The sequence below is a fragment of the Diadema setosum genome, chromosome 19 (genome assembly GCF_964275005.1).
Source record: "Diadema setosum chromosome 19, eeDiaSeto1, whole genome shotgun sequence".
NCBI classification, from domain to species: Eukaryota; Metazoa; Echinodermata; class Echinoidea; order Diadematoida; family Diadematidae; genus Diadema; species Diadema setosum.
In genome coordinates, this window is record NC_092703.1 from 15,752,297 (window position 1) to 15,769,075 (window position 16,779).

The following is a 16,779-nucleotide window of genomic DNA, read 5'->3' on the forward strand; positions in this document are numbered from 1 at the left end:
AAAGGGTACACATCGTACTATCGAGGGAGTCGAGCCACCTCATGCACTATGTGCGTGAAAAGCGTCTGCTAGGCGATCGGTGTGTGCTCGCTCGAGTGCTAAGCAGCGGAATACCGGTTTGCCGAAGAGAAATCCGTTTCGTATACGGGACGCGTTCGTCATGATCTAACCCCCGCTGTTCATACTGATCGTCAAGCCCAACTGAAAAATACCATTGGCATATTAAAGTGGCAAATATAAAACACAGGAAAAGGTATTGGATATATCCGTTGTTCCCCAAGAGAGAAGACAACATTGGCCTCGAATATAGAATACGAAGCTAAGTTTGTGGTGGGCATAACGCAACCGGCACGGCGCCGAACCGGCAACTGTGTACCAGTATTAGTATACTGTCATTGTTGTACACGCGATGTGTGTCTGACTAACCCTAACTACTCCGCCGGTGAGAAGTAGCGGAAAGCATCGACCCCAAATCAAGCTGTACTGTCTGTCTTGAGTCAATTAAGCCCACAGGAAGCAGTTGAAGCAGCCCTTTTAAGGTGAAAGATGGCAACTTACCCGAGCTTCTTCGAGTCAGTCGGCGTCATCTGGGGAGACATAAACCTGGCAACCATGATTCTTGTCTCAACAGTCTTCGTCCTCAGCATTGCGTGGGTCTTCAAGAAACTGCTGTCCGGTGAAGCGAATGTAAGTTGTCTCCTAACGCCGGCGCGCCCCTGGCCCATTGTGGGAACGCTTCGTGTTCGTTGCAATTATATTGCCTAAAGTTAACCAGTTAGACATGTAACGGTTACAGCGCCTGTAGCTTTTTAGTAAATTCCCATGACCGGCTTAATTGGGTGTGTGGAGTATGAGCAGTAAAGGTGTTATTAAAAGTGCAAGCTCATTTTAGGATAGTTTCATTTTGAGACTCGGAACTCCTGCTCTTAATTGTCTTGCTTAAAATTTCAATCAAACTGCAGACAGTGCAGTGAGTAGATACCACCTCAGCTGTAACTTGTACTGTAACAATTACTGACACTCTGACAGTGAGACTGATAAAGCCCCATCCAAATAAGTCATGAATTAACAGTTTTTGTAACGTTAAAGAAAGATCCATCCGTCCCGATCCGAGAGTCGTTTATCTTTTGATGTTATCAACCTCCTAGGAGGGGATTCCTTGAAGCCAGATGCAGTCTCTGCGGAACATATCCCCGACGATCAGATACAGAAGTAACGATCTTTCAAAGTTTCAGTCAACAGTTTTTGGGGCTTCTTGCTGGAGTAGCCTAGATCTATATAAGTACAGGCCCTAGACTATATTGTATTATCGTCTAACAAGTCAGTTTTTAATTGACATCTGAAGAGAGGTACATGTAGCACAAATAACAGGCGAATGCTTCCCGTGATCAGTGATTGTTGCGAGTATCATCCAATCACAGTTTTACCTAAATACTGTATAATTAACCGTGCCTACTTCTCATCGACTACCTATTTTTAGATCGACCACCCTCGTGCAATGGCTTTCTCGCATATAAAATCAAAAGTATGTGTGGAACGGGGCGCAATACGATGGAACATTCGAACATGAATACAAATCACGAGATATTGGGGGATACAGGTAATGATAACCTCAGGAAACAGGAGGAAAAGTGAATTGAAGAAAATCCTCATTAGTAATACACATAATTTTTGTTAACACGTATTTGCCCATTCACTGGATTTACATGCTTTTTAATGGGAAAACAGGCGGTCGATTGAAATGATGAGCTTGCGCTGGTGTACAGTAAAAAATGTCACTTGTGTTTGTTGCCGCTATTAAATTCCGCACGTACGGTACGAGTCAACAATCCGAGCCCAGGATATGAATATGAGGTATTTTCTTGAGTGGAATGAAATTGAGGTGAAACTGAGAGGTATTTTCCAAGATGCAAGGTATGTAATAAAAAAATGGTTGATGAGTAGTAGGTCCAACTATACATTATGTAGACCTTATTATGATTAAGTTTCACAATGCAAGATGTCGTTCCAATGTGCAATATGTGCATGCGATACAGACTTTAGAATCTATATCTTTGATTATTCCATCTCCAGCTGGCAGCTCTTCCCCCTCGCATTCCATCCAACATACCATTCCTTGGAAAGGCTATAGAGTTTAACAAGAGCCCCATTGAGTTCCTGGTCAACGCATATGAAACAGTAAGTTTTCACCAAGCCAGATCTGATATTTAATTTTTTTCTGTTATATCGATCATGATCATTGTATATTTTCAAACAATGTTGAATCTGATAGAGATGTAAGAATTAAGACAAATAAAATGTATAATTCTGTAAGATATGGTGCAGCCACACTGTAAAAATAAGTGTGTTGTTTGAAAATGAAATACAAAAAGAATGCATGTATTATGATATTCTTATGCACATTGATCTTTACTTGTTACAAGGGGGTGTATTCATGTATGTGACAATGCATCACAAAGTTAACCAAGACATTCTTGCATTGAGTTGTTTTTTTAATTGCAATTGATTGACAAATTGTCCTACATCAACGTAGATAAGCACCAAATTGATCAGTTTTCAGTATGATCAAAATCATGGGCATACCTCTCGCTTTTCATCTAGACTCACTAAATATACTGCAGATACAGTAAGTTCACCTGTGTAGCTGCAATACCACTGATTCCAAAATGCTTTTTACAACTAGAGAGTAAGAAAGTTAAAAAGAAGAGATGACCAGGGAGTTTGCTCCAAGTCCAAGTCAAATCAAGTGGTATTCCTGCCCATTGTCTTCAAAAGAAGACATTCATCTAATTGGTCATTTGGTTCGGGCATCACAGTGTGTCCGTCATGTAATGTTATAGTTCCACAGCAGATGCAAGTACATGTACCATTGTAAGAGATCACCTTGCTATGAACATACAGTACCTACTTGATAGAACCCCCCCCCCCCCCTTTATTTCTTTATGATAGTATGGTGAAGTTGTGTCATTCACAATGGTGGGGAAGACGTTCACATACCTCCTGGGTTCCGAGGCCAGCGCCCTCCTCTTCAATAGCAAGAATGAGCAGCTGAATGCTGAAGAGGTGTACAGCAACCTGACAGTGCCCGTCTTCGGGAAGGGGGTGGCGTACGATGTGCCGAACCAGGTCAGTGCAGTGGTTTTTTTCTTGTCAATTGTGATTCAAAACAGCCCTCTTTTGGGGACTGAGTATAGAGACATTGTGACGCCCATCAGTCAAGTTAGAGGATGTATGGTGTCTTTCACGTACTATGATGGAACAGATAGTAAAATATCGCTAGCAAGTGAGGTATAATCACAAGCTGAAGATAACATGTGATTAGAAACGGTATAAGTTCTTTTTATTCAATATAGATATGTGTCAAAGATCTATAGCATGAAAGTCAGAGAAGTCATAGATCAAACAGAATCATATTTTCATAACAAACCTCATCTTTTATAATATGAGGGGTTTGCAGTGGAATTTATGATTATCAATGTCATGCCTTGAGCAATTAACCTTTGAAAGTGCGGGTCAGTGACATTTCTGTGAAAACAAAACTGAAGTAGAACCCTCCATGCCAGTGTATATTAGTGCTGTACGAGCTGAAATTTTCGCGTACAGATATTTTCGCGAATTGCTACTAGGAGGACATTTTCACGTGTTGTTAATTTCGCGGTTGCGAGGTCTAACTGTACTTATCTATTCGCACGTTGTTATTTTTGCGTGTTGTTATTTTCGCGGTTGAAAGGCGATTCGCGAAATTCGCGAAAATAAAACCACCGCGAAAATTTCAGCTCGTACAGTATGTTAGGCCTTTGTGGGATGGTATGTGGGAAAAAAAGATTTGACCTTCAGTATTCATATAGATGGTGGATAAATCTAGTAACTAGACATTACTCAATTGTCTGTGCAATGAAGGTGTTCTTGGAGCAAAAGAAGATACTGAAGACCGGTCTCAACATCCAACAGTTCAAGCGTCACATCCCAATGATTGAGGAAGAGACAAGGGAATACTTCAAGCGATGGGGTGACAGCGGAGAGAAAAGTAAGAAAGAAATGCCCCGTTTCTGTGGCAACCTCTTTTGTGTGTAAATACTGACAAGTCCATTATTATTTGCAGGAAAGTAACAGTGAATACTCTTAATTCTGTCGGCTTATTTGTTATGCTTAAAACTTTCCCCTGGCTATTTCTGATACTAAAGTACTACTTTGTAGATGAGATGACATGCATGCTCAGTGATCTCCAACTCACCTACTGATAATCAGAAATTCAGCGTCTTGCTTCAGTTTGCCAATTCGCATCTAAGAAGTATGTCTGAACTTTTAGTCATTGAAACTGTTGTCAGGAATTTTCTTTTCTTGGTAGTGGTAAAACAATCTTGAATGCACTTGTTTGTTTGTTTGTGTGTTTGTTTCAGGGTTTTAGGATATGAAAGTGTAAAACTTCCTATACTTGAGGTTTTGAATCATGTATGTGTTTTTAATTTCTACCAGGGTTTTTTTTTTTTTTTCATTTTTGCGATAGAAATGATGATGATTGTTGTACTTAATGTCAACATCTACTATTCAACAACATGCATTTGCTATTTCTCTAGATCTCTTCGTTGCACTGTCTGAGCTGATCATCTTGACTGCCAGTAGATGTCTGCATGGTAAGAAAAATCAACTATTACAAAGTAAACACTCACTTTGACATTATACCAGGGCTCAACACTAACTCTCTTCTCTGTTGGCCCATTCAGTCACTAAAAATTTTAAAACTGAAATTTTGATGACCCAGGAAAGAAATGAAGTGACTTGAAATAAATGAAAACATAACAACCCATTTGGAATCATAAGTTCCGGATCAGGCCACCAGAAGATGGCTTTTGTGGAATTTGGTGGCCCAGCTGTGAGCATCAATCTTTAGTAGCCTTGGGCCACTGCTAATATGAAACTCTCTATTTACCTATAATCTCTGCTGTAGGTCTTTCTTTCTAATGGAAGTCAGACAGTCGTTTCATGGTATGTAATGAGAGATAAGTAATACTTCTCCATGTTTTTTGTTTACAATCAAATGTGACCCTGCATCACAAAACCAACTAAATATCACCAGACACGGATATTTAGTTAAGGGCAGACTCTAAGCTTTAGAATGATATAAAACTCAATAGAAATAACTTTCCTAACCTATCTAAATAATGAACAGAATGTACATGCTTTGGGTAGTTTTTACTGAGAAAAGAGGCTATATACAGTTTCGGGTCTATTCAAGTGCTTTATCTCACTAAGCTCTGCCTTAAGCAATGAATGGGACAAAACCATAATGTAACTCTCCATAGCAACCACAATGAAGGGATTATTGAATCAAGCTGAAATTTTACACACTCAAGAAGCACATTCTATTCATTACTCATATCAACATTCAAAGCAGTGGCATCATCTTTTTAAAAGTTATTAGAGTTGAAAGTGAAGAGGGGGTAAAGGTGTTTTCTCTCTTTTTTTAAAGAAATGATGAGGGACCCCTACTAAAGACATTCCTAGTCACTCGAATCTAGAAAATGTACACAAAAACACAATTTCCCATTCGCTTTATGATTCCAAAGTTTAGAGTCATATAAGAAGAGTTGTTCTTTCAGAAAGTGCAGAAAGTGTAGAAAGCTAAAGATTGACGTGGTTAACCCCTCACACATATTTTGAGTCCTAACATAAAATCAGGGCTTGTGACTTGGTTTATGCACGGTCACAAATAGAGCTTGTGCTGTGCACCAGCACATTGTTTGTTAACATATTGTAACATAAATAAAATAGCACTGCCGCTGTTTTGAGTTTTTACAGTCCATGTGGGATGGGGAGGTTGTACAGGCATAGGTGATAGGTAATAGGAATTTGTGCACGAGTTTGATACTGTCCTTTACTATTGGAAGACTTCTGTAGGACACCACGGGAAAAGGGTTCCAGATATTACATGACACATTCAGAGCCAAAAAATGTACGCAGGATAATTGCTCTGGTAAAAGCTAATGACCTCACAGATCTGATGTTATGAGTTTATCATATTGCTATCAACAGAAGACTGTATCCCAAGGAGACATTGAACTCCAAGGGTTATATCAAGTTAGTAGTAATTCTTAACTATTGGTGGCAAGGCACAATATTGTCAAAAGACAAACAGATGAATATTTGTTTTTGAGATAGTGCACCAATCTAGAATGTTAACAGAGTGTGCAAACATGTAGTAGTGTTGCTTTTTCTGGTCAAGTTCAGCTTGTGTCACTAGATAGCACACATGTTTACTGAGTGCCCTCGACTTGTCTGGTTGCATCTCTGTGCAAAGTCACAGCTTATGGAGAGGTACTAGCAATTATGAATGCATCTGATAGTGGTAATCATTTCTGAAGTACATATTGTACATTGTACCCATTGTCTATGGGAACTCGGCAAGCTCTGAAGTATAATGAAATTTCAGAATCTCATAGAGAAGAGATCTTTGTGTTTAACACTATTTTTTATTAGAGTTTGTTCATGTGTTTGTTTTGTTTTGATTTGTTGTTGTTGTTGTTGTTGTTGAAAGACCATTGTTCCAACTCAAGAATAACAAATTTTCTTCAGAGCGAGAAGCCTTAGTTGCATTTATAAGAATACAGTATACAGTAGATGTATACAGTACAGCAGAATACAGTAGACGACTTTTATAAATTTAAACCTATCAACTCCATTCATGACTAGCCATTATGCTAGCTAATCACATGAACAAATTTCATCCCACACTTCCTTGTGTCTGTGATAACAATAAAATATGTTGGAGTTAACTGTAGAATTCAATCTATGGACGGACATTCTCAATACCCCCCCCCAAAAAAAACAAAGAAGAAAATCTCCCACCCTCCCGTATGACTTTGAATTTCTCCCATTCTAGCTGTGTGTCTCCTGCTTAAAATTTAGCTTTCTCCCATCCAACTTAAGTTTTGTCATGTGTTTGAAAATAAGGCTAAGAGAGCACCAGAGAGCATCTGCTGTGTATTTCTAAAGCTTCCAGCCACCCTATAGGTGGGTCCTGGACCCCGGCAGCAAGAGACGTTGGACAAGAGATGTTTGCACGATCAGTCTCCAGTTTGCTGGGGGTCCATGCAGGAGAATCTCCCATTTAAGAGATACTTACGATTGGAATCTGAATCTGAATAAACACTGTATCTGAGGTGTTTTTATTATACAGTACACTCCCATTATAACGAAAATGGTCATAGCGAAATTCCGGTTACTACGAAGTAAAAGATCAGGCTGCAACATTATCCATTCTATGTATTTTTATTGTTTATATGTTCGGTTGTAACGAAATTTCGATATAACGAAAGAAAACTGCCGGATTCTTTATTATAACGGGAGTCCACTGTAATGTGTTTCAGGCAAGGAGATCCGCAGCACGTTGAATGAGGAGGTGGCTCAGCTGTATGCTGATCTGGACGGGGGCTTCACCCACCTGGCCTGGCTGGCTCCCAGCTGGATCCCCTTCCCCAGCTTCATCAAGCGGGACCGCGCCCACAAGAAGATCAAGGAGATATTCTACAAGGTTAGCTTTTACGGCATCAGGCACAATGCATCTTATGAAGGGTGATTGCTTTTTTGACTTGGTAGAGCTGCTTGTGTAGGGTAGTAGGGTATGTTGTGGGTGGCATAGGTAGTTACTCTAGGCCTGTATTTAAATAAGATTTACAGGCAGAGGTAAAAATTATACGACATATGAAATATACCAAATATGATTTCAATGTTGCTCAGCAAACTTTATGCGAATTTTGCTCGGAGACTGATGGTATTTTCTCATTCCATGGCTGTGATTCACAAATGGAAATTTAACCAATTGCCTAATTTATATAATTTTATTTTTAAAAAACACACAATGCAAGAATTTTATGAATTAGAACAATTACATAGTTGTCTTGCAAGTCATGAATGGTGAAACATGTTCCCTGTAAAATATATGACATACTGTATGTCATTGTGAATGAAATGGGAAACAAATTTGAGGCAGTTTTCATTTTTCATTTGCAAACAGATATTTTCATCCTCTGATTTGCCATGAAATATTCTGGAGTTCAGGAACAAATGGAAATGTTGAACTGTAACATGGCAATATATCAGTTAATAAAAGTACTCAAACTCTTCAAGTTACCTTCACAGTGGAAAAAAAAAAAAAAATGTAGCAACCCTGACGCCTCCCCGTCGCATGCTCTAGGCTTGCCCAACTGGGCAACAACAAACACACACAGAATTTGAATACCTGAAGTACATGTAGTAGCAAGTGTAGCGGGGTGAATGGAAGCAATTCTATTACTCATCTTTTTTTTTTCTTCTTTTTTTTTTTTTACATTTGGGTTTGATAAATCAATGCTTTTGACATGGATTGATTGTGATAAGTTTCCCGAACTGGCTACCACATAGGCAATTGCAAAGCGGCGTGAGACGGGTGTTGAGGACGACATGTTGCAGACGCTGATCGACTCGCGCTACAAGTCGGGGCGCCCTCTATCTGATGAGGAGATTGCTGGGATGTGCATTGGCCTTCTCTTGGCTGGCCAGCATACATCCTCCACAACCAGTGCCTGGCTGGGATTCTTTGTGGCCCAGAACAAAGAACTGCAGGTTGGTACATTATACCCCCCTGCACCCCAAACACACACAAACTATACAGATATTTCACTGTTGTAGATTTGTATTCGCTGTACTATTTGTATGTAATTTATTATCATTATTATTATTATTTTTTTTTTTTGCCCAAAGTCTCGTCAACTGTATTCAACCAGTGTCAGGTTGTAGTCACTAGATACTATCACACACTTGAATATGAAGGATTACCAGTGAAACTGCACCATGTAAGCATTGGTTTAGACTTAAAACTGCGTTTACACCATGTTCCCGGCAACCAAGGCAGCCCTGTTTCAGGCCACCTTTGACGAAATGGGATGGACTTATAACGACGCAGTGAGACGGGATAGGCAAACGCGAAAGGCCATGATTGCCGTGGATGCCGTGTCAGATTTTTAGACTGCTGAAAAATTTGCCACGGCAGTTCCGGTGCTAATGAGGAATTTTGTAAGCTGTAATAAAACGGGGTGAACGCAACAAAACGGGATGACACTTAATGGGCTGTAACAAGACTTGGAAGCTGTCTGTAGCGGGACGCGACTGAAAATATTGATAGTCTAGTCTAGCCGGATGCGGTGAGAACAGCATCTGATAGCCATATGTTCACAGGGGTGAGGACTGGAACAAACAAGACTAGAATGCGAAGGGGGAAAACAGGAAAATGTCTTCTATCTACCTACGGCGCACTACGTTTCAGGCAAACGAGGCTGCCGTGGCGACCAGGAACATGGTGTAAACGCAGCTTTAGGCCACTAAACTTCTCTTGCAAATATCTTAAGCAAAAAAACAAGAAAGAAAAACAAACAAACAAACATATTTCTCTTTGCCAGAGCATCAAAGCAAAATATCTCCAATTGAAACAGAGGAGTATCTGCAAATGTCTAATGTGCAGTACCTGGCTTGAATGTGACAGTAATCAGGATTGCAAAGGTGTGGATGCATTCATCCCAGTGTATGGGAATCCAATTTGAAATATATTAGCAAAAACACAACACATCAACACCTTGATTATTGAAGCATCTATCTCCAAAGGAATTTTCAGTACTTCCATTTCCATAGATGCTTGTGATGTGTATGTGGGGGAATTTGTTTTTGTTGAAAAATTTGTATAACTATTGATATCACGTCTGGTTTTTCGCTACTTATTATTATGTTGCGGGTACCTTTCATGCCACTGTCACGTCATGCTTCTTCCCCCATCTCACAGAATCGTTGTATTGCTGAGCAAGAGAAAATCCTCGGGGACAATGCAGCATCTATGACATATGAACAGGTCAGTCAGAATTATGTGTGTAGTCTTATTTTGTTCTGACCATTTTGCCTGGCCTAGTTTTTAGAAAAGAACAAATCTCCCTACTCTAGCAAAAGAAAGTGTTGTTTACAGTATTTGCCATTTACATTGACATTGACTTTGGTATAATTCCATTTAAAATCTGGCATCCAAGCAGAACGTAAATTTCATTCCAAAATGCAACACCCCAGCTTTTGGCTGAATTGTCACTTACTTCTTTTTGCTGAAACAAATGCTTTGTGTTTCCAGCAAATAAACTTGCCCCACCTAGACATGCATGTAAACCACATTATTTTATTCTTACAGCCCTTTGCTAGTTTGAAATTGTCAAGCACAGAGTGAGTCACTATATCCTACATTTTGATACAAATCGTAAAGACAGTCATTATTTGAAGGAAAAATTTAAATTACTTTTACAATGCAATGACTATCAGTCTGTCATATTTTAAGTCATGATGATATCTAGAATGTTAACGTTGCTGTTGTTGTTGGGTACAGTAAAACCGGACTTTCAAAGATTTGTGTCCTCATTTTGTCTTTGTTTTTGTTATTACTAAGCAGATTAAGGACATGCAACTCTTGGATAACTGTGTTAAGGAGACCTTGAGGCTCCGCCCTCCAATTATGACCATGATGCGAGTAGCCAAGTCTCCACTGGTGAGTACAGAGATGATTTCATTGTCAAAAAAAGATGACGACAGTGATCCACAGCATTTGTGTAGTGCCATATATTTGTTGTGGAAACATTCAAAGGCACAGACTCCTCCTTCATGGGAGTTAGCAGTTGAATGCCTGGTGAAGAATGTGTCTTGAGTGAGGCTTTGAAGTAATTCAGTTTATCAATTTCACAGAGAAAAGATATGATGATCAAATTGCACTGTTGTCTCAACTCCATTTATCCACTTGCTTTTTGCATGAAATGCAATTATATAACTTGTATCACACATAAAACTGCATTACCATGTTTTTGAGCATTCATATAAAGCCTAGTTATCAGAACTCCCCTAGGTATTGTGTAAAACACACTGATGCAGAAAGGTAAAATACTGTATTTATTACCTCCTTGAAATGTTTATTTTTTACTCATTCTTGGTCTCTTTGTGATACAAATTCAGTCAAAGGACAGTTTGTTTTGTAATAAGTGTTAGAGATTTTAGATTGCTGCTGGCACAACAGCTTTTTCATTCTTTTGCAACAATGACAAGAAATGATGCAAAAGGAAGCATTTTCGAGTGAGGAGCCATTCAGCAACTGGATGTTGGGGCCCCTTTTATACATTTCATAATTGCATGCAGTCACACCATAGCACTCATTCATTGCATAATTGGGGAGCGATTGGCGATGCATACAATCAGAGGAAAAAACCCTGTTCTGCACATGTGCAAATTTGCTTATAGAAATCGACCTCGCGTTGTCTCAATTTGCACGGTCGGTTCTGGAACATTTTTGCATCCGCTCAAGTTCACACTGCAGAGAGCTGCTATATGCAGTGATCCTATTTTGCTTTGTATAGGCTACATCCTCTCTTTATCTGAAGCTACTTTGCAAAACGATGCAAGGAGAGAGGAGAACAACTAATGCAATGGTCTTAAACATCCGCATCACAAATCTTAAAGGACAAGTTCACCTTCATAAACATAATGATTGAGAGAATGCAGCAATATTAGTAGAACACATCAGTGAAAGTTTGAGGAAAATTGGACAATCGATACAAAAGATATGAATTTTTAAAATTTTTGTGTTGGAACCGCTGGATGAGGAGACTACTAAGGCTCATAATGTCATATGAGTACAACAGTATAAAGAAGATGTAAAGAAAATTCAACATATTTTCATTTTTTCGCATAATAAAAGAGCACTTGACCTGCCTCTTTCTAAAGACAATGGGAATAATATTACCCATAACATATGTCAGTAACGAGTCAACGGAATGTGTACTTTTTTCAAAAGATGAAATTTAATGAAATTCTCTTTATATTTTCCTTATATTGTTGTACGCATGTGACATCATACACTGCAGTAGTCTTCTCATCCAGCGGTAACTGCACAAAAACTTCAAAAATTCCTAACTTTTGAACGGATTGTCCGATTTTCCTCAAACTTTCAATGATGTGTTCTACTAACATTGCTACATTCTCTCAATCCTTATGTTAATGAAGGTGAACTTGTCCTTTAAGCTCCCTAATATGCAATAAATAGTAACTGTCCTGTTCAGCATTGCATAATTACATGTATTCAACATGATACTGTTCTGTTTAATGTGAGTTACGATATAGTTTTATATAGCTTGAAGCTGTGATACAGTCTGAAACTGAAATTATTGCAATTACTCAAAGAACTTGCTTTTTCAATCCCCATGTCACTTTGTGTTGAAGGGTTTCTGCTTTTCACGATGTATCTTATGGTCTACTGACTTATTTTTATTTGCTTTTTTTTTTTGGCCTTCTCATCTCTGCACAGACCTACAAAGGTCTGACCATTCCTGCCGGTCATCAGGTGTGTGTTTCTCCGACGGTCAATCAGCGTCTGAAGGACCACTGGATGCCAGATCCCTTGGACTTCAATCCTGATCGGTCAGTTGCAAAGAAATCATTCATGACTCTGCATTTCCAGCTTAGTTACAGCACTTAATTTGTGCCTTAACCAGCGCTAGGCCACTAATGTCATTCTGTTCATGACTATGAAACTGCCTTTATTTCATGAGTGCAAATTTGTTAATTTTAGATTTTGATATACATGTACAACTGTGTCAAAGTTCCAGTTGCTAGAAACTTGTATACATGTATTTTGAATGCATTATTCTGTCTCTGAATGACTTGTTCACTGGAATAAGATGAGCATCAAATAAAATTCATTATTATAATGATTGCTGTTGGAAATATTAGTGCCATATACCAATTGGAATTAAAGATTTATGTCATTTTTAACATCTTAAAATATTTTTTTTTCCTATGTCTCTTGCTTTTCTGGTACATTTTTTGTGCCCTACTTTACGTCAAAAGAATGTATACTTCATTAAAAAACAAAAAACAAACTATGAGGCTTTTTTTTTTAATATTTTTGGCATACCCTTTTGCAATACTTGTCATAATCAAAGCCTGTAAATTTTGAATATTGAAAAATTAGTGTCAGTTAAGACATATCGGGATGATGCTTTTACTTTCTGATCTAGAGTAAGATTTAAAGGACCAGTGCTGAAACCACCTGTGAAATAATCAATTTGTCAAGCTCCCTCATGTTTTTTAGCAGCAGCCATGGTGTAGGAATTAAACTGATACCATCATTTGTACTCTGATGCTAAAAAGAGTAGATTGTCATGCCTTTTAGATCATAAGAAGATACTAAGAAAGGGCTGATGACTTATCCATTTGTCAAAAAAGCATTTGGAGACATATCTGATAAGGAGTTATTATGGGTTAAATCATATGATTTTCCGAATGACTACTTTTATATAGTTATATTTTTTCATGATTTGATTGATATTTGTGCACACTCAGTCTCCAATATTTATGACAGAGTCAGACATACATGTAGAGCAACAATCTATTTTGCATTTCATCTATAACATTGATTAATACATACTGCTTCACCCATTGATTAGTTGTTTATTCCATATTATTCGCTCAGGTTTCTGGATGAGAACAAGTCCAACAGTGAGAAGTTTGCCTACGTTCCCTTTGGGGCGGGGCGGCACAGGTGCATCGGCGAGAACTTTGCCTACGTCCAGATCAAGACGATCTGGTCTGTCCTGCTGCGCATGTATGAGTTCGAGCTCGTCGACGGCCACTTCCCGGAAATCAACTACAACACGATGATCCACACACCCCTCAACCCCGTCATCCGGTACCGACGAAGGACAGAGGCATCATCGTGATGGTGTCAGTCTTGAGTTGCCCCGCCCAGTTCCTCTCTCCATTTATTCCACAGTCCTACAGACATTCAGCAACTTGTACTTTAATGCATTTGGATGCATGCCGCAACAAAGGCTGTCTTATGCTTGTTGTGAGTGCCTCTGTTTTAGGCAGGGGCTATTAACCTGTTGAGGATGGGCTGATTTTGCTACAACACTCATTTCCCATAGACACCTGCCTGAGTATACTCGGGACCCGTCCTCAATGGATTAAAGTTGTGTACAACTGAGTTTGTTGTTTTGGCTGTCCATATTTATCATGCAAGTCACAGTTCTTTTGACAATAAATTATGCCATATGTGTATTATGTTGTGCAATGGCAGAAAATGAGACCACCTATTACAGTTACCCATGGACACCTGTAGATAAAACTTGTCTATGTTAAATGTAAGGGTCTTTTCTTGGCCAATCTTATTTTAGTTTGCTTTTAAAGTTTTACTTTTTTCTTTTTCTTTTTCTTTTTCTTTTTTATTGTACAGGATGTTAAAATCAGGGGACTGCCAATAACATGTCCTGTCCTTAGGGGACATGCTTCCTAGATGCTGAAATTTGCCATCATAAATGCTGTGATCTTGAACAGAGAGTGCCCAGGTGGGGTGTAGAGCCCATTTTACACAGGCTCTTTGCTTGTAAGATGTTATAGACCTGGGCCCTGTTTTATGAAGAGTTAAAATTGATTATATAGTTGATTTCAACTGTAAGTCTATGGCAGTCTGTGTGATAAGGAAATTTAAAATCGATTTTATCTTTTGATAAAACGGGGCCCTGGTAATCGATGGGGCAGTTGTCTTTGCACGAGTGTAGTGGTTAGTTTGTCAAGATTCTAGACAAATGCAATTATGAGGATACCAGAGTCTCTTGGTTGATATGATTCCATTTACTGCCCATGGTTTATCTGCATTTCCTGAATTTCTGCTATCAGGGGGAAAGTGTGATATTTTTGGTTCTCTGCATTTCATGCTTGCATTTGGAATACAGAATTCCAAGTCCTGAGATGAGGAACAATTTGAAAGCGCTAAAGCCAAACGTGTGTGACTTTTAGATTTATGCTGTCAGACTTATTTATGTAAGATACATGTTGAGGAACATCATTGTCCCCATTTGTTCAAAATCCAAGAAATGCATACAGGTACAAAGGTACACATATGCATTCTCAGGAGTATGATACAAACAGGTACACCATTTGAACATATAAGTGTACTAATAAGAATTTCTTTATGACAGGGTTTTTAATTCACAAAACATATTGTATGTGATTGCCATTGTATTGTTTGATGGATTGTTGGGAAGCACATCATTTGTGTTTCTGGGCAGATTTGTTATGATTTCATACCTTCAGGGAATGAAGGATATTGATATAAGGAGACAAATTGAAGAAAACTCACACCTCAGTGAAGGATATTGTTGAGTGTGTATGCATGTACTGTGGCTGGGTCTATGGAGACTGTGTATTTTGAGGAAAACCAAGTCATTGCCGCCAGATGATTAAACCAGTTTACATTGCCATTCTTTTCTAGTCACAAAATTTTAAAAATATGTAAGTGTGAAATACATGTATATCACAGTGTGGCAATTCTTGTATTTCAAGGCAAAAAGTACAAATGTTGTATATACTTCCTTTTGTCCATGTGAAGTCATCGCCAGTGAAGTACACAAACTTGAAAACAAACTTTGTCGTACTACACTTAGTAGTCATATGTATATTGCACTTCTGGAGTAGCTTCATTGTAATGCATAAAAAACAAATAAAAGAAAAATATTGTTGATGAGCAGAGTTAAACATGGCAGGTGGATATTCTTGGTCAATTCTGTCTCAAACTGACTCATGAAGTCTGCTATTGTTGCATACATACTACGTTCGTTTTTGCCTCTGCTCATCTTCAAAGCTGCAGATAGATACAATTGTATTATGCATTTGTCATTATCTTCTCGCTGTGTCACTGTTCAAAATTACAGGAATAATCTTCAGCAAATTCAATGCTTTAGTTTCCTTTGTGTATGTATGTTTACATATAATATGTTTGCTTTATACTACTGGTTCTCAGGAGAAATAACGTGGAAATAATTTGATAGCATGTGGATGAGGGGATTTGCATAATGTTTCTATGCATTTTAGCAGATGAAGAATTGTATATTGGGAGGGATGTCACTTGTTGGAAATGGACTGTTTCTGCTTATTCACTCAAGATCCTGCTCCAAATTAACAAATACATTCATGTTTGTATTAACAGAATTTTGTTTTTGTTTTTTGTTTTTATTTTATTTTTTCAATAATTGCTTACACATTGTATCATAATATCTGACAGGCCTAACAGAGCTGGAGGCAGCTGTCTATATTCATATTCATATTCAGTGTACAATATACCAATTGATGGAACATTAATTTTTCATATTGACCATTGTGGTTTTCAGTATGACTGTGACCTCTTTTTTCCCTCTCTTTTTCCTATGTAGAGAGATTTCCTTTTAACAAAGTTGATCAGTGATCACAAAAGTAATTCATACATGTATGAGTTTTGCAATTCGTAGATGAGGCCCGAGATTCGCTTCACGCCGCCCCTTCTTGCCAGACGACGGATGTTCGGAAATACATGTAATTGATAAGAGAAAAAAAAAATAGCTGAAATGGTCTGGACATCAGGAAACTACACTATTGAACCACACATTCAGTGTGACTACCCTTCATCATTTATTATGCAAATTTGATATTAAACATACATTTCTCTCACACATTATAACATGTACATGTATATTCTGTGTCGACTTCTTACACCAATGACTCAAAGCACATAGACATTCCCCTTAAACCCTGTTCATAAACAAGTACCACGTACTAGCCCCATGGGAATTTGCCCTATCTCATATTGGGTTCAAACAAGACCCATTAACTAGCATTGCGCGTAAATAACTAGTAGCAGAAATGAAATTGTACATACAAGTATATATGACAAATTGCTAGTTTTGACGAGCAGTT

At 38.4% G+C, this 16,779-nt stretch overlaps 2 protein-coding genes across 2 annotated transcripts in view; one reads left to right on the top strand and one right to left on the bottom strand.

The window, feature by feature from the left end:
* Nucleotides 1-16,779, bottom strand: part of LOC140242709 (large ribosomal subunit protein eL24-like) — a 278,728-nt gene that overhangs the window by 211,738 nt on the left and 50,211 nt on the right. The gene's annotated exons all lie outside the window — the stretch shown is intronic.
* On the top strand, nucleotides 500-16,303 carry LOC140242233 (lanosterol 14-alpha demethylase-like). The gene is made up of 11 exons (XM_072321976.1): nucleotides 500-687; nucleotides 2,074-2,178; nucleotides 2,950-3,126; nucleotides 3,901-4,027; nucleotides 4,578-4,634; nucleotides 7,368-7,531; nucleotides 8,401-8,601; nucleotides 9,812-9,877; nucleotides 10,457-10,552; nucleotides 12,356-12,468; nucleotides 13,523-16,303. Exons 1-11 carry the CDS (start codon nucleotides 547-549, stop codon nucleotides 13,767-13,769), a joined length of 1,494 nt encoding a protein of 497 aa, XP_072178077.1. The 5' UTR covers nucleotides 500-546; the 3' UTR covers nucleotides 13,770-16,303.